Source organism: Merops nubicus, unplaced genomic scaffold (assembly GCF_000691845.1).
Source record: "Merops nubicus isolate BGI_N331 unplaced genomic scaffold, ASM69184v1 scaffold47364, whole genome shotgun sequence".
Lineage (NCBI taxonomy): Eukaryota > Metazoa > Chordata > Aves > Coraciiformes > Meropidae > Merops > Merops nubicus.
Window position 1 is genome coordinate 312 of NW_008607163.1, and position 21749 is coordinate 22060.

General features: G+C 49.9%; 1 protein-coding gene across 2 annotated transcripts in view; it reads right to left on the minus strand.

Moving 5' to 3' along the window:
* Positions 1–248: 248 nt before the first annotated feature.
* Positions 249–21749, minus strand: part of LOC103772507 (sodium- and chloride-dependent GABA transporter 2) — a 30620-nt gene continuing 9119 nt past the window's right edge. For both annotated transcript variants that reach the window (XM_008939843.1, XM_008939844.1), the window contains 10 exons: positions 21057–21189; positions 17542–17676; positions 8022–8125; positions 5058–5182; positions 4355–4467; positions 4071–4208; positions 2848–2950; positions 2107–2207; positions 1541–1711; positions 249–753 (listed from right to left, as the gene is read on the minus strand). In XM_008939843.1, coding sequence (XP_008938091.1) covers positions 634–753; positions 1541–1711; positions 2107–2207; positions 2848–2950; positions 4071–4208; positions 4355–4467; positions 5058–5182; positions 8022–8125; positions 17542–17676; positions 21057–21189 — 1243 coding nt within the window. In that variant the 3' untranslated portion in view covers positions 249–633. The remainder of the gene's footprint in view (positions 754–1540; positions 1712–2106; positions 2208–2847; positions 2951–4070; positions 4209–4354; positions 4468–5057; positions 5183–8021; positions 8126–17541; positions 17677–21056; positions 21190–21749) is intronic.

Genomic DNA, 21749 nt, shown 5'->3' on the forward strand with positions numbered 1-21749 from the left:
GGCATTGTGCTCTCCGCTTCATCTAGGTACCCCAGGCTTACCACTTATGGAGGCCTCTGAACCTGTCTTCCCTGTTTCTCCTCCTACCCTCACCAAGCTTTCTTTCCTCTGGCCACCTTCCCATGCCAATGTGCCAGCACAGCAGAGACCCAGACCCGAATGCCCAGCACAGCTCTGCTAACACACAGCCCACCTAATGTACTGCGAGCAAGGGGTGCTGCTGAGACAAAACTGAGACAGAGCAGACCTAGAGAGCAAAAACAAGGATTTAATGGTATGAATGGAGAAGCTCCCAAAGTCCACACTGGAGCCACACTTCTGAGACTCTCTGACACTCCCCACTCCAGGATCAGTTCTTCCTTTCTGCCCACCAGAAGGCTGGGGATGCTCAGGAATACCAGTGCTTGATCTGTCCCTTCAGAGCCCTCTCCAGAGAGAGGATTAAGGTGCATTGCTAACTCCACGCAGACCGTCTCCACAGCAGACTCTTCCTCAGCCCTTCAAATCTTCCAGAGTAGGGAGCTCGGCCCAGAAATCCCTCTCTCCTTGGCAAGTGAAGAATCCTTGTGTTATCCAACAGGTGCTAAAGGCTGTATAGAAACCACCCTGGGGGGAGGGAGAGCCACACTGGTCCTAGCAATGAGATTCAAGCTCTGCCAGCATCAGGAGGCCAGCTGTGTTGGAGGGAAGGGGCTGTCCCATGCCTGGCCTGGAAGGCAAGTCCTCAAGTGGGCAGGTGAGTTGGCGGAGCCTCTGGAAGGCAAAGGCAAGCACTGAACACAGCCTCAGGGACAAAAGGTGACCCAGGTTCTCCCCTTCCAGTCATAGATATCATTCAGCCAGCCAAGCACAGCTCCAGCTGTGGTCCCTAAATGCCAACAATGTCCCAGATAAGGACAGTCAGCACTTCAGAAACTGAGGGGATAAACTCATCTTTCAACCATTTGTCCCAAGACAAGCACTGAGCACATCCATGACAAGGACTGGAAGCTTGTCTGGAGCAAGGTCTGTTTTGTCAGGTCCCTGTTGTCCCAGTGTTCATCCAGGGCAGCCAGCAATGGGTCACAGCAGTTCTGGGAACTGGGCAAGCCCAGGGCACTGAGTCTGTGAGGAAAACTCCAAACTCCACGCCATCCTTATGGCCTCAGAGTAGACTGGGAAACTCAGCTGCTCACAATGCTCACAGGATCTGAAGCTTTCTCGGAGCAAGTCCTCAAGCTTCAGTCAAGGGCAGCCTTCAAACCGACTTGAGGCACTGGAGATTATACTCTCTAACAAAAAAAATTTTTCCTAATGGTGCTTGCAAAGAGATAGAAGCAATAAACAAAGGGCACAAAGAGGCAATAGCCAACTTGGAGTAGCCCTCCAGCCAGGCAGAACTTAAAAAAACCTAAGTCTGCTATAGCAATGGACTCATTCAATCGATTTATTCTAGGGTCTCTGCTAACTAACCTGCAACACATGGAAATGATCCCCCTGCAAGCCTGGACTTCAGTACAGAAGCACAGCCCAGGTCCTGATCTCAGAGCACCAGTCTCACCTCTCTGAGGGAGCCTTTGATGGTGGAGAGTTTGTAGACAATCCAGAGAGGGATGCACACCATGGAGGAGAGGGCCAGCAGCCAGCCCAGGGTGTCCCCCCACCATGGGTACACGTACTTCTTGTTGTAGGTCAGCGGAGTGTATTTGATCAAAGAAAACAGGAAGGTTGCCTGGCAAGGTGGAAGAAACCAAGAGAAAAAGAGCAAGAAAAATCAATACTGTTAACCAAGAGACTCACCATTCTGGTGAGTCTCATGGTAACAGAAAGACCCCCAGGATAGCAACAGAGGAGACATGGATCAAGCAAGTTTTGCTGGAACAGCCCCCTGTGCAGCACTGGGCATGGCAGCAGGAGCTTGCCCCACCAGCAAACACCTCTGTCACTGCTGAGCCAGGCCCCTCTCCCTGTTGTTCAGCCCTAAGGCCACAAACCCACAGAACAAGCTCCCAGTGGAGGCCACATAACCCCCTGTACAGGGGCATATCCCTTCTGTCTGTGTCCCAGAGGGTGGCACCAGCTCTGCCCATCTTCCTCCCCACAGCTCCTGTTCCTGTGGGCCCTCACCATGCAGACAGCCGGGGTGATGACAAGCCAGCAGTATTTGATGATGGACCATGGCCGGTACCCGATCATATCCTCAATGTTGCTGTAGAAACGCTCGGCACCTGTGGAAGAGGGGAAGGACACCTCGCTGCTACCAGGGAAGGAGGGCAGCAGGGTATGCGTGCCCGGGATCCTGCTTCTCCACTGTATGAGTGCTCTCCAGAAGACAAGGCAGGAACCTCAGCACAGCCGACAGTGCTGTCAGGGACCTTGTCAGAAGTATGGCCAGCTTCAGTCTTTGTCCTAGTCTAACATCCTCTCGTCCTAGAATAGCCCAGCGGGTTAGCAGGGCCAGCCCCTCAGCATCTCCCAGACTAGGACCTGAGCCCAGGCTGGGTCCTGAACCCCACCCTTGTGAATGTCAAAGCTGAGAGAGGGCTCTCAAAAATGTTTGAGGGTCTCAGACTCCTCTGTACACAGGTCGGAAAAAGATTTCCCAGCCAACTCCAAGTTTCCAAGGAAGGAGGGCTTCAAAAGCAGGGCCACATAAGAACACGCTGGGGATATCTTCCAAGTGGATCCCCCAGGGTGTTGCTGTGAGGAAGCCCCCACAAGCTGAGTCCAGGGGCACCAAAGCAAGGGTTTGGAGATCTGCCTTGCACTGCGAAGCAATTGCCAAGATGAGCTACAGATCAGCATTTTGAGGATGGACCAAGCAAAAGCCTGACAGACCAGAGCTGGGGACCATTGGTTCATACTCACCGTAGACCCAGGCGATGCAGAGGGTCTCGAAGATGGCCACAAAGAGCAGGCACATGCCACTGGCAGCATAGTAATCAAAGAGCTGGAAGACATACATCCCACCCTGGGAAGGGCCAAGCGGGCAGCGAGGTGGGATGGAGAGGGAGAGAGGGAAGAGGAATCAGGCACAGGCAAAGAGCTCCAGCCACAGCAGGAAAAAAATCAACATCTTCCCCAGAGCTGGGGGCACCTGCTTCTCTCTGGGCCATGGTTTTAGACAACAGCAAAGGCCACGTTCCTTGTGCACAAGGCCTGATGGAGACATGCAGCCACCCTGCTCTCAGGAAACTCTGCAACCCTTCATGCCAGGGCAGGGGGGGGCAAGTGGCTGCCAAAGATCATGGGGATATTTTAGGAGAAGACAAAACCAAAACAATTCTTGTAGCTGGAAGTGAGGGTGGAAACCCCCTTAAGAAACACAACAGGTCAGATTTACTTGAGCCTCCTGATTTTCAGAGAGAAGTAGCTGCGCCTGCAGTTTTGCAGGCAGCTGCTGCTGGGGGCCCAGAACCTGGCAGCTTCATTGCCCAGGTCTGCACGGCTGCCTGCAAAATGGACCTGCAGGCACAGTCAGGCACAAAGCTGCAGGTGCAACATCAAGAGCAGCTCTTTCAAAATGATGCCTAAATGAAAACAGAAGATGCAAAGAGCATCACGGCAGCATTAATCCTCTCACGCATACTGCTAGGAGGATATAGAGGTTTTAAACCAGAACAATTTGACTTTCAGGCAATCAATCACAAGGACAATACACAGGAAATCAATGTAGCAGACACGGGGCATGCTTAGGCCCACCAAGTTTCCTTACACCAAGTGTTCATGTAGCTCCATCGAGGAGGAACAAGGACAAAGGTGCTCCCCTCACCATGCAACAGGCTACAGCTGTAAAGGTTTGGTTTGTGTAAAAAGAAATACATAACCAAGTACAGGCTCCTAGAGCTCCAATCATCAGTCTTCGCAGGAGAAGTGTCAGGACTGTGACTGGCACAAGGGTTAAGGGCAGGAAGGGAAAATGTGAATGCCACGGGGAGGGAAAGGCAGCCTCCCCCAGACACTGTGCAGCAGGATGGGGCCCACCAGCAAGCTCCCGGCCCCAGCACCAACCACACCACCCTCAGGCCCCTGTCTGCCAGCAGGGACTCAGACCCAGCAAGCACCACACAGGTGGTCTGAGCCCAGAATACCTCTGTGAGCATCACCAACCCGACCAGATAGGAGAGGATGGAGACCAGCAAGATGAGGGTCTCCCGGCGGTTCTTCTTGCGGAAGATGGTGGGGTACATGTCCACAAGAGCTGTGACGAGGCTCTCCACACAAACAAACTGCAAAGAGCAGAGATCCCACCTCCATTAGCCCATCCTGACTGGCTCCCCAACCCTGCTGCCTCCACCTCAGCCAAGTTCAAGCCTGTCCCAAATGGACATTGGCTTTCACCTGGCAGGAAATCACTTTGCACCTGCACCTTTACCTGGCTGTCCAGTCCCAGCAAAACAACCATCAGGAAGAAGAAGCACGCCCAGAGAGGGGAGAAGGGCAGCATGACCACAGCCCGAGGGTAGGCGATGAATGCCAGGCCAGGCCCTGCGGGGAGAAGGGTTTTCAGAGCAGGCAGCATCGTGGCAGCAGCAGCAGCACAGTGCAGCTGGTGCAGACCCACCGGCGGCAGCCACCCGGCCGAGGTAGAGCCCAAAGCCACAGAGCATCTACCTCCAGCTCTACCAGCTCTGTGCATGAAGCACAGGCTCCTTGCAGGGTGGAGGAGACCCGTGGGAAGGGAAAGAAAGGGGACACAGCAAGCTCTGGCTCCATCACCGTTGCCAGGGCTGGGAGCCAGGGAAATCCTCCGAGCCGAGGGGAGCACAGCACAAGCCTGGCCACGTACCATGCAGGCACCTCACCCCCTGACCCAGAGGCAGCAGCTGCCTCAGCCTGGCCCTTATAGGGAGCTTATGTCAACCTCAAGATACAGCCATTGCATCTAAATATTTCATGAGCATGTGTTTATTTCTTCCTGGGTTTTGGAGGCATAAAGCAGAACTGCCCACAGGGGTGGGAACCTGCAGCTGCAATCTCCTTTGCCCCAGGGTGGGTCTCCTGTGGGTCTGCTCCTTTGGTTGCGGAAGAGCAAGCAGCAGCACCCCACAGCCTTACCCCACCACGGCCCCACTCACCTGACTCAGCCACCTCGGCGATGGGCACGCCCTGCTCCCTCGCCATGAAGCCCAGGATGGAGAAGATGGCAAAGCCAGCCACGAAGCTAGTGCCACTGTTGAGGAAGCAGAGGGCCACGCAGTCCCTGGGAGGAGAGGGCACAGCATCAGCCAGGTGGGGCTCCAGGTATGACCCACACCCCACAGCAGCCCCCCAGGGCAGCACCTGCTTTTCCACCCACAACAGAGCCTCTTTCTCAGAACCCCCACAGCTCAACCCAGCACCAGGAGCTGCAGGAGGATGCCCCAGGGTGGGCAACACAGTAGGAAAGGGAAAGCCTTCTCCAAGGGCAGCATAAAGATGTATTCCTCACCTAAGCTCCTCACTCATGAGATAGCCTTGCTACACATTTAAATGTTGGATTTTTTTTCTGTTTTCCTTTCTCTCCTCTGGTTCTTCCTGTACCAGAGAGTACCAGAGATTATTTTTGTCTAAAAAGGGGACATGTTTTTTCTTTAATAGCTTTCTCAGACCAGTTACAATCTCCTTGGTTCTCAGCACTACTTGACACCTCCTGGCCCTTGCATTAAGAGAAAAAGATGAACAAAGCCATCCAGTTTATTTTCTCTGATCTATTCCCTTTTGACTCTGTTTCATCTCATCCTCATCTATCTACTCTTTAAACTAAACATCTCTTATCTATCCAATTCCTTTTCACGCTCCAGTCTCCCTAGTTGTGACTGCAACCCCGGGGACAACAATAACATTTGCAGCATCTTTCCAAGATATTCTTAATCAAATTGAATGCACCCCTTCTGGCATTTCATGGCCCACTCTGGCTTTATTAAATGCTACTTTCCAAATTCGGTGTGATTTTCTGGTATCAGTCTTTACATAGCTAGCATTTGGGGGGCTTCATGCTCCTCTCTGCCTGTTAACTAGATGTATTCACAGTCTGCAACCACTTCTAGAGAGAAAGTACAGCTCACACAGAGCCTCTATGCCATACAAATTCAGATTAATCCTTCTAAAGCACAGATCTTTGCATTGTCAAGGACCACACAGCATCTAAAACCATTGCTCTGCCTTTGCCCTTGGTTTCTAAGGCAGGAGAGACTGAAAGAGGGCAAATCCCCGCAAAGCTCCTCTCTGGTAAGGAGCCACACTCCACCAGGCTCAGCTAACCCAGTGGAAAGCCCACATCAGAACCCTGTTTCTCCAGTTCCTATAACTGCCTTGCTCTCCACTCAAATTATATTCTCAGTCATTTTATACCAGTTGCCATTTATTTCAAATAGTTCTTCTTTCCTGGTGTTTCTCCCTCTTTCCCCTGGATGCATGCATAAGTCAAACCCATCTTGGAAAGCCACGGGCTGGAAGGTGCTCTCCTGTCACCTGGCAGGTGTAAAGCGGTGTCATGGTGGAGGGTGACATGCAGGGAATGGCCTGAACAAAGATGTCTCTCCAGATTTTCACCCAAAAGGGAACCAGAGAGCCCTGACGATGTCACTCACTGTCCCAGAACACGAAAAATGGCCTACACCATTTGGTGCCACTTTGGACTGCTGCCTTACAAACAAAGGTCCCTTTTGCCCACATCCTTTTCTCTTCCAGGTCTCCAAAGGTTACACCTGGCCCAGGACAACTGAGTGGGGCACCACACTGGTGTCCCTCTGCCCTGTTAAAGCCTGGTCCTGTCCTCCTACTCAAACCAACGCTGCAGAGCACAGAACTGACTCATTAAAACTGGATTCATGCCTAGGAACAGGCTTCTTGGATGTTTGACACCAAAACTAAGAACAATTTCCCTAGCAAAGCCAAACATCATAACGGATTTGTGTGCAAACAGACAGCTCTCTCCTTTCTACAGGGTCTACCATCTGCAGCTACAGAAGCTATTTACAACCTTGCTGCTAAGCAGCCTCCATCGTCATCTCCATGTTACACATTCAGGCTGGAGATGTAGAGGGCTAGTGCCCAAGGAGGTTCAGGAAGCCAAAGCCAAATCCATTATCTCTTCTTTTGCCAGTGCTTTTTGTCTCAAACCTGCATCTGGGAAAAGGAACATTAAAAGAGAGAGGAGTCCCAGCCCAGCTGCTGTTGGGAAGGCACCCCTACAGCAGGATTGAACTTCTAAGGTGAAGAGAGAGAAATATGCCAAGCAATGGCTGTGTAGCCAGCATTCTGCCTGGGCCTTCCATGGTAACAACCACAATTTTGAAATAAAATGTGGGAGAATAATGCAGTGCCAAGAACAACACTGTTAGCAGAGAAAGGGTGCAAAGGGAGATAGGCAGTTTTACCTAGAGGTGGCCTCCTCCACTCACACGAGCCTTTTACCCCTGAGGATGCAGCTCCAGATGCTGGATACATCTACAGTAAAATGAGTCTATTTCCACCTGACCACTTCAACTTGATAGCCTGATTCTATCTGGCAATCTGGCCCATCTCTATTCAAGGGCAGTCCAGCACAGGGATAGTACCCAAGAAGCAGAAGTCCTGTCTGCAGGCATATATATAGACCATAGCCCATAGGAACCCAGAGCACTGACAACTGCACAAGACACTAGGTCCAACTGAACCGTAGAAGGATAAATCACAAAGTGAAAGGACTCCAGTCTAGAGCTATTAGATCACACAGCTCTGCCTCCCCTATGGCTACTCAGGCACCCATATAACAGGGGAGACTGTGGTGTGGGCTGGGGTCACAAAGCTAGTGGAAAGGATCTGACTTTTTCTGGGTCTCAGCTGGTGTTAAAGAGGGAATTTGTCATCCATGGCATGGACAGAAAATTCCCCACGGTAGAAAGCACAGAGAGTTGGATCTGGGGAGAAAACACCTGAAAAGAGTTTCCTTATACCTGGTGCAGGAACAGAAAATATGACATTTCAAAAGGCCTGTAGCTTCCAGCAGTTCACCAGCCTATGTACACGGATCTTCAGGGAGGGGAAAGCTCTAGGCAGCAGAGCCATGCTCCAGTTACCTGTAGCAGTTGTTATGGTATTTGTTATAGCTTCCCAGAGCTGTCAGGCATCCCAGACAAATTGCATACGAAAAGAAGATTTGAGTGCCTGCATCCATCCAGACCTGCAAAGGGAGATGCAAACACAGGTGAGAAGACAAGGCCAGCACAGAGCACAGACGTTGTGTGGATGGGAAGTGGCAGAGGCCCAGGGGCTCCTGTAACCAGGAAAAAGGCCAGTGATCTGGAGGCTGGCTATACCCAGCAGCTAGACAAGCCTTTTCTAGGGCCAGGTTATGCAGTGCCAGGAATTACAGTGCTCACTGAGGCACCCCTGGGGTGCTAAGTGTGCCAGAGGGAAGGGATGCACCAGGAACCTTGCAAATCCACAGCTCTTCATCGTCATCATCTCTTCCTTTCTTAGACAACTCTGCAGAACCCTGTGGCTCTCCAGAGCCTCCCAGCAGCAAGAGATGGGAGGAACACTGAGAGCTGAAGAAGCCCAATGCTAGCAGAGCAGGGGAACTTGATTTGAGCAAGCTCAGTCTTCCACTGGATGGCACGGGTACATACAGCTTCTGGTGGTGGCCTAATTTTAAAGGCATCAAAACTTAAATAGAAAATTAACTGGGGAGGAGAAGGATACTAGAAATAAACAGAGTTGTTTGCAAAAGACAGCTCCTAAAAGAAAATACAAGAAATCTGTTAGTCCCACGAGGCGCTTTTGAACTCAGCTTCACTCTCTCTGTCAGCAACATGTCCCAGTGCTCCAAGGCTGGCATTTGTCAATGCCAAATTTGATCTGAAAGCCTAGCTGTGTGCAGTCACCAATGAAGCACTGCCACTGCCTTCTGCAGAGAAAGCAAAAGAAGGAACCAACAGTGAGGAATGAAGCAATGACAAAGATTATTATTTAAACCCTCTGTTTTTTCTAAGATCTTTCTTCCTAAGGGGTTTATAAAATAGAGATAAGGCAAACATTCAACCAATGCTGAAGGGCAGCCACATTCTAGAGACAAAAGAGAAGCTATTCAGGAAAGAAAAGCAGAACAAAAGAATTACTGGGACAACTTCAATGAGAGAAGTCTCCATTTGGCTATACTCTCCTTCCCCAGAGCAGTAAGTGCTGGTGAGCCCTTGGACAAACACCAGCCTTGCCCCAGGATCCTCTCTGAGAACAACAGAAGTCAGTGGAAAGCACCACAGCAGTTTTAATGGCTCTGACCTACTCAGGCCACCCTCACCAGTGCATGATCCTGCCTTCCCTCTTCTGTACTGGCCAAAGAGCAATTGTGTGGTAGATGGCTTTGTCTTGTATTTACCTACTCTGATTCCTAGGCTGATGGGTCTTATGAGGGGATATTATGATTCCATTAGCTGTGATTTTCTAGAGGAATTTCTGGTTTTAGCTTGAGGGAGAGCTGCACAGGACAAATCCTCTTCCTGGTAGATTCAGGCTGGACGTGAGGGAGAAGTTCTTCGCCATGAGAGTGGTGAGACCCTGGAATGGGTTGCCCAGGGAGGTGGTTGAGGCCCCATCCCTGGGGGTCTTTAAGGCCAGGCTGGAGGAGGCTCTGGGCAGCCTGATCTAGTGGGAGGTGTCCCTGCTCATGGCACAGGGGTTGGAACTGGGTGATCCTTGTGGTCCCTTCAAACCCTGACAGATTCTGATTCTGATTCTGATTCTGTTTTAGCAGAGGACTTAGTAGTGTTGGCTTCATGGTTGGACTTGATGATCTTGAAGGTCTCTTCCAACCTAAAGGATTCTATGATTCTACAAGAACCAGCAGCACAAAGAAAGCAAAGCTCTGCTAAGGCTAGGTTTGGTGAAACTGCTCTCCCTGACTGTACTGCAAGCAACTTGGCTAATGTATGGCCCCCACCATCTTCTCTTCAGTCCACAGAAACCCTGATCACAAAGGATGAAAAAAAAAATCACAGAATTACTATGGTTGGAAAGAACCTTTAAGACCATCGAGTCCAACCATTATCTAACTCTACCAGGCCACTTCTACACCATATGCCTGAGCACCCCTTCTGGAAAGCTTTGATATGTAGCATGGGAAGGGACAGGTGATGAGTTGGGTTTGGGACAGCTAGTTAGAGGCATTGGAACATTGAAAAAGTAATTGACCTCATTGTATTTTACTCTTTTTGGAGGAGCTGCATGGGGGAGGTGGGTTTAGAGAACAGAGTATTAGTTCATTTTTGTATTTCAAAAAGATTAGGAAAAAAAGCAAAGCACATTTTGTAATTGATTCCTAAAGCATCACTGTGCTTGTGGGCATTAAGGACACAGCCCTCACTTTTCAGCTACTTTTTAGGCAAAGCAAGGCATCGAGGTGAGCTGACACCTTTGCATCCATAATTTAAGCATCTTTGCACAGATGGGGATGAAATGTTTTGTTAGATATGCTTTTTATTTTGCTGTTCATTGATAGAGCTGGTTTTTTTTCATCAGATGCAAGCTCAAATCACACCATCTCATGGGTTTTGGAACCCTCACAGTTCAAATTATCAGGATAAGATAATTTTTTTTTGCCATCAAAGTGCCTACCCCACACCTGCCATAGCATTGGACCCAGTTGACAAGTTTCAACCAGATTTAACAGTTGGAAGGAAGCTCATGGATATCAACTACCTACCCTACGAAACTCACAACAGCCAGGGAACAGGAAAAAGACAGGAACAGAACATCCTCACTGAGCAGAAAGCTACAGGGAGGAACAGTCAACCAGTGTTAAATATCAGATAAATCACACAAGCAAGAGACACAAGAAATATCCCAGGGGCAGGAAAAGAACTAGTGCTTTACCAGCCATGGTAGAAGCCAAATATCAAGTCACCAAGCTTCATTAGCTCTGTGGCTTATGAAGTGGCTCATTTCTAAAGCTCAGTGATACCCTTGACTGTGCAGCAGAGACCAGAATGAGGTCTGTGGGCTCCCTGCTCTGCCCAGCACAATACCCATGAGTGGGAGCTCAGCCCCAAAGGGACGTCTTCAGGGAATACAGGACCTGCCTCAGCATATGCTCCCGTCTGAAGCAAGGCAGCCTGTGGCTGAATTGTGAAACTGCTTGGTTTGCAGAGCTTACGATCCTTCCTAGTCAGCATGACTGTGAGCACCAGCTCAGGCTGCATGCACTTTATTTCCCATTTTAAAAGGTTACTGCAGCTCTTGGGCCAGACTGAGCCACCTTTGCATCCTTCCCAGTCCCCTGGCAGTACCCAAATTGTTGGGGGGGGGGGGGGGGGGGTAGTCCGGACACAAAGGTTGTGGGGGGGGGGGGGAGGGTTTCAATGAACTGCAACAAAACTCACCCTGTGAGTGTTCCTGACCCACTAGTGATAGAGCTGAGCCGTGGCAGCAGCTCCCAGGACTTCAGGATCACTGGGGTCAGAAGAGGCCTCAGCTCATCTGTGGTCCAGCCTCCTCCTCAAACCCCTCACACAAAGCACCACTGCCCACCCAGCCCCATGGACTCACAGACACTTGCTTCAGGAAACAAAAACTCAAATCTGCTTTCCCTAACCTGCTGCCCGGGCTCAATTCTTTCCCTGCAGTGACTCAGAAATGTTTTTTTCAGCCCTTCCAAGACTCCCCTTTCCCTCCTGTGCTGCTGATCAACAGCCTCTCATTAATTTAATATTTCCACTCTGACTAAAGGGGCTTGCTAGGGTCAGGCAGGGCTCTCCCTCCCTTGCACATAAAAGTGTGCTGCTGCTCTCTGGCTGCTTCTCCCAAAGAGACTGGTAAAGTTTATTGTGTTCAGAATTTGCTGGCACATTGGCAGCATGGGTATTTTGATTTGATTGTTGCCTGCAGTTTTTTAAGCCATCCGGTTTATTTAATTCCTAATTCAATCTCCTTGAACATGTTGTTTACACCAGTTTGTAATAACCTCCTACTCTCTCTTTTTAGCCAAAGCCTTCACACCTGAGCAGCAGTTATCCAAGATGGTTATGGCCTATAAAAGGACATATTCCTTCACCCCTTAATTTCTCAGGAGTATTCACTTTATTACATGTACTGGAATTTAATAGCCCCCATACTGAAACAGATCCTTCCTTAGAAAGATCACTCAGAGCACTTAAAAATAATAGTAAAGACCATTTTCAAGCAAAACTGATTCCCCAAGTATGTCATGCATCACATATGGGTGCCATGCTAAGAAGTGCTAGGCTGTCCCCATCAGCAAGCAGCAATGAGACAGTGCAGAGTGGGCACACGCTGCGTGGAGGGTCACGCTCAGTGGAATGCAGAGCAGAGAGCAAAGACCACCCAAGTCTTGAGCGGCAGTTCAACCAGCATTTCTTATGCTCCTGGCATCGTTGCTCATGAACTAGCTCATGGCACTGGCACTGCCCACCAGCACACCCGCTGCACCATGCAAACATCACTTCAGCCCAGCCTTAGAAGAGGAGATCCTGATTCCTAAGATTTCACCTCAGAATGCCCAGGTTACCACTTTCAGACTATTGTCTCTCCCCCTTCATTCAGAACTAGCCCAGTCCATGTCCCACAGCACTACAGCAGCACCAGGCTGTGCAGTCCTCGGGCACTGCTGCACAAGCCTACCAATACGCTTCACAGCCCAGGCCAGTGCTTTCCCTCATCCTCATTTACCCAGGAAAGAGGAGGCAGGGAACAAATTATTGCCATTTCTGTAAAGTGTTCCTGGTCCTTCTGCCCACCCTAGGCCTGGCCAATCATCAAATTCCCAGCCCCGAGCTCTGCCTGCTTGGAATAATAAACCAACGGGCTCCTTGGGAGTGGTGGACAGTGACTTTGATCCCCAGTTAAATTCCCTGTGCCAGCACTCAAGGCCCCTGCAATGCCCTGCCAGAGAGCACTGACCTCATGTAACTCCCACACCTCAAGGCACCTGCTGACCCACAAGGACCATTTACACCCAGAAGAGCCTTCCTGCTGCTGGGGTTTCTTTGAACACTGCAAGAAAACAAACAGGTCTCTGGTTCCTCCTGAAGAGCACAGCTGCTTATCCCAGGGTGGTGCAGAGGGTTGAGAGATGCTCTGAGGGATGCTCCTTGCTGCCTGGGAAGCTGGGCTTGACGCTCCTCCCTGCCTGCTGCTTTGCAGATGGACTGAGAGATGGCTTTATTCCTTCTTGCTATGTCAGCACTGAGGTCAGACTCAGCAGGGCTGCACGGCCACAGTCGGCCAGCCACCCAGGTCCCACACCAGCAGGGCTGGCAAGAGGTGTGGGAGGAGGAGGAAGCCCTGCAAGGTAAATACAGCTGTGGTTCACCCCGCGTGGATGCATTTATCCAGCGAGGCAGAGGAGAGGACGCCAGCCATGAGCCCCTCCAGCTTGCTGCAGGACCCCAAGCTCTCCCTTCCCATACCTGCCCTTTGCCCCCCAGGCAGGGTGGGCAGAGGTCCCTGAGGTCACAGAGCCTCTGCCAGGGCCGGGGGTCACAGGGCCCCAGGCCAGGGTGTGAAGGCACGTGGCAGGAGCAGCCAGCCCACCACCGCTCACATCCACACAGAGGCACAGCGGGTCACCCCGGCACAACAAACACACTCCCCTTCAGAAAGGGGGAGCGGGGGGCCACCTACAGCACAGGCTGAGCACACAGGGTCAAGTTAAAGGCTTGCTGGGAAAAAAACAACTAAGGGGAACAAATAATATTTAACCAGCCCACAACTGCCCTCCCCTCTTGCTGGGAAGCAACAGCACTTGCTGGCCATGAAGCAGCAGTAGGAGGGGCACAAATCTGCAATGGACCGAGGGGCTCGGACCCTTTCCCCAGCGTGGCTATGGGGGCCCATGGTTAAGCCAGCAGGTCACAGCCCTGCAAGATGTACACACCTCCCATCCTCTCTGTGGTGGCCAGAGGAGCTGACCCTCAGCACAGCCTCAGCAGCAAGAGCTGCTCCAGTGCAAACCACGAGCTGGACCCCGGCAGCCTCCCCTTTTGGCCACAGGAACAGCAGAGAGCCCACAGCCTTTCCCATCTCTTGCCTCCCCCCTTCCTGACATATCCATCGGGAAGCAGGAGCGTGTGGGGACCCCACAGAAGCAAACGTTGCTCCAAAAAGCAACTACCAGGGAAACAGGTGGAAGAAGGTGAGAGGAAAATAAGGAATATTTTCAACCTAAGGAAGATTATTTGAAAAGTAGTGCAGACAAGAAAGGAAGAGATAACGAGCAGCAGGGTAATGCTCTGAGTTCAGCTGTGCAGAGCAAGTCGGGGTGTCCCAGCAGGGTGCTGTGCAGGGTTGGGTGCGGTGGTGGGGACTGCTTACAGAGTGTCCTCTCTGCTCTGTCCTCAGAGAGCTGCAGGTCCTCTCCCGGTCCTCAGCATCCACTGCTTCCCTGCCCCCAGGACCAGAGGCACGGCCCCCACCGGGGCCTTCGGCCCTTTTGGGGCAAATAGAAAGCACCTCGTCACAGAAAGTTTTCTTCTATGTAAAGACTGGAGAAAGTACAAGCACGTACAACAAGGTGGTGGGTTTTCTGGGAAATTCAAGAGGAAAACAAAAGTAGGAAGCTTTGAGAAACATTTGCTGCTTTTCCTGAGAGGGATATGCTCAGAGACTGATGAATTTAACTCCTCCTCTATTCTCACCCATTAAATCTAGTGAAATTTAGCTAAAATCACTTGAGATTTGATACCAGAGTGAAAGGAGACAATAACATTTCTTCTCTTTACAGCAAATCCAAAAACATAGCCTTCATTTTCTGCATCAAGCTCACCAGTCCTCTTTTTAAACCTCCCTATTAAAACAGTGCCTGGTTGTGGTATGAAAGCATCAAACAACAGAGAGCCTGCCAGTGCCTGAGAAAAGTTCTTCTAATGACAAATTTCCCACACTTAAACCTTATTTCTACTCTGAATTCCCCTCGTTTCAGCTTCCCTTTAGTGGGTCACACTGTACAGCCCTCTCCTTCATCACATCCATAAATACCCAGTGTTATTTACTGAGATAAACAATTGGTAAAATTGACACAAAGATAATTGCAAAGGGCAGAGTGATCAAAAGTGAAAACGGTGAACAATGCTGAGATCCCCTTTTGATTAAAACACAACCCACGCTATGAAATAAGTAGGAACCTTCTGGAACACGCAAAATATAATTGGGAGGGGGGATGGGGAGAAATGGAATCTATTAATGGCTCACACACTAACATAGGTGATCCCTTTGGTGATTTTGCTGTTATCTGCTTGTATTTGAGCAGAACTGGACTTTATTATTCAACACTTTTGTTTGGCAGTTTCTCTGTATAGTCTGATCTACCTATAAAATGGACTTTATTTAGCATTTTAGTTATAAGCTTTTCACAGATTTAGGAAATGAAGGTGCAGGAAGACTTAGGGCACTGTAGATTTCATGGACAGAAGAGTTCACCATCAATCAGCCAGCCCAAGCTCTCGTAGGCAGGATTTCCTAGTTCTGTCCAAGGTCACTTGGCAGGTGAAAAGCAATGATTTCCACACACCAGTCTGATATTCTAACACTTAATCACATCTCAGCTGCTGCTGCTCCCCTGGTAGAATCTGCTAAATAATTCATCTCCTCTTTTCACCTGATTTTTCATATACTTTCAAGGAGTTTTGATTTTGTACCCTTGTATACTGCTTGCCCTTTGTTTAAACCTTCCTTTGAGGTGCCTTATCATAAGGCTCAGATCGGAGACGGCATTTTCAATTTTATTTTTTTTTAATTTCCCAAATCTCTTCCCAGGCACTAAAGACTCTTCCTTTTTTCCCAGCAGTGTGGGACTGAGGGCAAACAATTGCAGCCTGCCGTCCTCTGAGCACCAATCAACTAGAATCAACTTGGCCTTGATGGGCTGGCAGGACTCATGCTGGCCCTACACAGAGAGAGGGGGGCACGGCCAAGCACGTGTGGGGCTTCTGGCACTAACCCTTCCCTTCCCTTCCCTCTCTGATGGGGAAGCATGGGATAAACCTTAAGCTCTGCCACTCAGTTCAGTGGAATGGTTAAAGCAAGCTGGAGCTAGGCAGCCACTGCTACTGGCTCCTGCTTTTCTCCCACAGAAGTGAAGCACTGAGCAGGGAATGATGGATTTGGGGAGGGAGGAGCAAGTTTTCCTTCCCCAGTCAAGAATAAGCCCTCCTATTGCTCTGAAGGGTTACTCTGCCTTTCCACCAGTGCATTAGCATTTTCAAGGCAGAAGGAAGCTGTGCTTCTAAAGCTCAGGCTGTAATTGGAAAAGTTTGCCAGGATGGACCTAATGAGGACACAGCTAGTACCAGCAAAACCACGCCACGCCTGAAGTGGTTTAATTCAGTCCCCTGGGCAACACAGCCACAGTAACAACAGGACTTTTCATAAGTGAATGGACACCGTTTGATGTTGTTTCATTTCAGAAGTCCCTTGCACTTCATCAGCACAAACGGAGCCACAAACCCTGCAAACACAGACTGTCCTCACCCCATTCCAAGCCTTGCTGCACCTTCACACCAAGGTAGCAGCCGTCCTGCCGACCTCCTGCCCGCAGATAAACCAAGGGAGCAAGACAGCAGCCAGCACTGTAAAATGAGGCTTCTCACCCCTGCTCAGACGCAAGCTTGACCACAGAGTGGCTCCCAGAAAGCTGAGCAGGAACTCTGAGTCCTTCCCATGACAAAGTCCAGACTGCCTGGAGCTGGAAACAGGACACTTGTGTTTAGCTCCCGGATGGGAAGCTGTAAGTCAAACTGACTGGCACAGAGTCACACCACACCAGTGGCACAGGCAGGGCATCCCCTGACACACTGCTACCCCCACCACGGCAGCACTGGGGCTAGAACAGAGAGAGTTAATGGGGTTACAAAGGGTTTTGCTGGCCTATTTTCCAGGCAGGCACCCTTTAATCTCCTTTGGAAACCCCTTCACACAAAGGTTGGTACAGCAGCTCAGCTGGAGCCAGGATTTAACGTGGAAGAACTTGTCCCAAAGAGATTAAAAGCAGCAGCTGGGCACTGACCCTCCCGTCAGACAGGCAGGAATTTCTCAGCAGGGACTGGGAAACAAGGAGGGCGGCTGGGTCCCGGGGACTGCTGCTGCAGCATACCACAGTTCCCGCCACCCATGCGTCCCAAGGAAGGCAGAGCAAGCATGCCAGAAGCAGGACTCACATCCATGAGCTGCTGGCATGGTGCAGAGTGCCACCCCATGCACTGGCTGCCCCCAGAGCAGAGGAGTCTCCCCAGGAAAAGGGAGGGACAGCTGGCACCACTCGTGACGAAGAGCTAGATCCCACTACCCGTACCCCCAGCAATTCAGACTCACCTCAGGCTAGAAAATATGGTCACAGCACAGGTGAAGGTAAGAGAGCACAGGGATCGTCAGAGTATGCACCAATGGCACAGTCCTTCCTTATGCCCACAGAGTGAAAAAGGAGAAGACAGAAGAAACTGGAAGAGAGAGAGTGAGAAAAGGAGGCAGAGAGGTGTTCCCTAGCTTTCCGTACAGCACGATTTCTTCCGAACGCCAGACCCTAACTGCAACAAGCCACAGGCACCCATGCAAGCACAGCTCAGCCATTCGTTCCCCCCTCCACCTTACCTGGGGGTCCCCAAGGCGACTGAGGTCTGGATAAAGGTAAAACTGGATTCCCTGGGACGCCCCAGGCAGGGAGACTCCCCTGATGAGCAGAACAACCAGCATGAGGTATGGGAACGTGGCTGTGAAATACACCACCTGGGAGGAGGACAAAAGGACAAGTGTGAGTGAAGAGTGCTGGCCAGCAGCACGGCAGCAGCCCCTGAGCTGGGGAGATGGGCCGTGGCAGGCGATGGCTCAGGCTGCCTCACCACACAGCTTGCTGTCACCTGCAGTAGAAAGAGATTCACCCGGGAAATGTGTGATGTGCCATGGCGTTTCTGGAGCCAAAGAAAACCTTTATAGTCCTAAAAGCAATCCAGACTCTGAGTCAGGCTGTCACCATACTGGAGTCAGAGCAGCTCTGCTGAAGCCAGCAGTGCAGCTGCATCAGAGAAAGCTGTCCCCAGTATTCAGCCCCACATCCCTGCCCCAAACAGAGACAGGAGTCATGCACAGAATGTCTCTCCTGCACAGCGTTTAGCGGCAAGAGTGAAGGGCTGTGCAGGTAAGAGGTACATCTTGAAACATGATGGCTACTGAAGGACCACCAGGGACTACACGAGGGTCCCCCACTCAGGTCTGGCACTAGGAACCGGCTTGTGCCCCCATTGCCCACTGCAGCTGCTGCCTCTGGCTGAGCCCTGCTCAAATATGCAACATGGGCTCTTCAGGCAGAGCAGAGCAGCGTCTCGCAGACCTGCCACCAAGGACACAGACCCAAAGAGGACCTCTTGCTTTTTACATCTCCAGTCCCATAAACAAGGCAGACATGCTGGTAAGGTCGAAATCCCTTCCTCAGGCAAAGGAGCCACTTCCCTTGGGGGAATGCTGCAGGCCAGTATCAGCTAATACTTTCAGGGATGCCAGGGCTGGTGGATATAAGACCTCAATTTGGGGATTACCAGGGTACTTTCAGAATTGTTCAGGCTAATTGCTGTAGCATGCCACAGCAACCAGCATGTTGTAGTCTGTTTCCCACACAAATAAACTGGTATCAAAGGCTCATGCAGCCTCCCCAGCAAATAACGTAGTGACCCCAATCCCTTTGCATTGCTCCCACACCTTAAAGACCTACTGACCACCTTGGAAAAAAGTTCAGCCTATGGTATCATGCTAGGCCAAGAAAAGAAAGAGACACCCCCGCCCTTGAAACAACAGGCTAATTACCACCTCTGCCTTCAGCTCCAGATTTTCTATGCATTTCATGTGCCCTGCTCTATATGTCATAGCAGACTTGGGTAATGCCACAAAGGTCAGTGAAAATCACTTCCTTGCTGGGCCTCATGATTGCCTGAGGTGTCTGTGTGAGCAAATCCACCCCTGTCTCTCTTACTCTGCATCCCAAACATTGAAGGAACCAAGGCACAGCATCCTTCAGCATAGGTAAATACCATAATTAACTTATTACCTTATTTTCAAGGAATCCCTGATATAGAGATTTTCAGCAGCAATTAATCAAATCTGCAGGTCCTGTGAGTTTAACAATCATCCCTGTATTCACCATAAAATGAAATTCTTCCATCAAGAAATGACAGGTCGCAAGGCTGATCTTTTTCAGGTCTTAAATGCAAGATTAAAACCAAAAATCATAAAAACAACCCATTGACTCTGAAGCCTAGCATAGGTTCTTCCAGGATGCCAGGTTGCATGTTCTGGATGTCAATACAACACCAGTTTTAGGAGCTCAGAATACAAATTGTTAGTCGTCTGGCCTTTGATTTGGATTCACATTTTGGTAACATCCCGTGTGCTATACGGCTTGTGCAAACTCGGGTGTTCAGCTTTTCACTCAGCAGTTACTCACATCTGCACTGAGACCAGAGGCCCGAATTTGGAGAATGCTTTGCTGGATTAAGAGTGCCAAACTTCTAACAGGAACATCTGGATCCAATGAGGTATTACTCAGTCCTTGGCTCAGAACCAATCATCTTTTTATTTCTTGGTCATTGTAACTACCTCACTAGGAACCTTGCCAGGATCAGTGTGATCATTCTGTCACATGCTGGTCAACAACATCTAGGGTTTTATTTGAACCTGATCCACATGCCTTGGCGAAGTGGTTCCATCTGTGACAACCTCCTGCACTTGCAAGTGTTCCTGGGGGACTGGCAGTCCCCACATCGGAGGATGCGAATTGCTGCTGCAGTACTAAGCAGGGTGATTTCAGCTCATGGTGTTTGTCCCTCCACAGGCCAAATCCCCAGAATGAGGGTAAATCTCTTTCCCAGTGGGATTGTATTCCCACAGTTTTAGTTGGATTATTAAATATGCAGTGAGATGATAAACCTGTGGATGCTCTTATTTACACCCTTACATTACTGAAAAGTTTCTGCATTCAAGAAGATAAGATCTTACCATGGATAGTCCTTTTTGTTAAAAAGCACTTGCGTTTAACCTAGAGCTTGTATCTAAAAGACTGAATTTGTTCTCAGCACTTCCCACACTATGTTTGCTGTATCTCAGTATCATATTTGCTGTTATTAGACTGCCTGTGCTTTCTTTTACCAGGCCACCACAGCAAGCAGTTGCTCTTTTCTTCTATTTTACTCCATGGAAACCAGCAAATATAATCTATGCAAGCTCCTTGATTTCCCTGTCATGTTTCATAATACCAGATCATTCTGGAAGCAGGAAAAACTGCTAACATCCATGCCACCAACCCAATGGAAATGAATGCAGCTAAAACTTACATCTCATCACACACAATGTATTGTTCAAAGTATGCAGAGAAGACACCATTTAGATAACATACTAAACTTTCTCATAACCATCTGTTCTTGCTGGCTGCAGACAAAGTTGTCTGGGAATGGGTCTGAAGGCGGTAGCAGAAACTAAGCAATGGGGTCAATTAAATGACAGTGCTGCATCCTGAAATAGAGAGACCATGGGACAGAGCTGGACAGTTACACCAATCCTTCCCAGAAGCATTCAAAAAATACCTCTGCAGCAACTAGTGTGGGAGAAAATAAGGAGATCTTTATTTCTGGGAAATATGAGCAACAAGAGGAGCCGGGACAAAGAAAAAGAAACGTGTCCATGGCTATGAGGCAAAGAGAACTTTGAGGCCATCAGAGTCACCTTCGTTACTACCTAATGAATTTGAAGATTCTCCAGGTGCACTTGCCAGCAGAGGCAAAAACACGCTGACTGCTCACACTGTGGTGAGAGAAAGGAACATGCAACCATCCCATAAATAAGATTGCAGGGTCTCCTGGGCCTGTGGAGGGGGAGGGACCAGATGGGGGTATACATCTTGGAAGTTAAAGCTCTGAGACCTCTCAGCACTCCCATCCTTTCCTACCCAAAACACTGAGCCTGGCTCACACTCCTGCTGCAAGTTGAGCCCCAGATGCTCTTACCAGCACATTCAGAGGGTGGTTCCCAGGGGACCCCTAGGATCTTTCTGGACATACAAAAGGCGAGTCGATCAAGCACTCCAGCTGTGATCAAAGGGAAAGGCTGAACCAAGGACTCACCTTGCCTGTGGACTTGACCCCTTTCCAGATGCAGAAGTAGCAGATGATCCATGCCAGCAGGAGACACAGAGCCAGCTCCCAGCGCAGGCTGCCCAGGTGCTGGATGCCATCAGAGATCTTTAGCACTCTCCTCCTGCATGGTGGGGAAGCAAAGGAACATTGAAGCCTCACTGATGGTGGCCACTAACATTCCCAACACCATGCTGGTTCTCACTACACCTCCACAGTATCTGATGGTTTTGTGGAGAAGAGCTGTCTTACTAACAAGGCCCAGGTCTGAGCTGGTCCAGGTCTGAGCCTCAGAGAATCCAAGAGTGCAACACTCTTTAAAGTACTACCAGTCTGGAGATCACATATGGACACTTGCTTCTACACTCACTCCAATCCTGGCCTGTTGGGCCAAGACATTTTTGCTGTCCTCCCCCCACCCTTTATCTTTCTTGTACTGTATGATAAGAGCTCTTTCTGCAAGAACATGCAGCACACACAAGCTCTGCTCAGGCCTTTTTCGTGCACACTACAAAATGAATGATATATGCACTTATCATTCATCAGGACCACCCAAGAAACAATGCTGTGCAACCCCTTCTCCATAGCATGCTTCTTTTATTGTTAGGAGTAGCTATGCATTTCACCTCAGGACCCAGGGCAGCACAGTTTCCCATTCCACGACTAAAACCTAACCAAGACCTC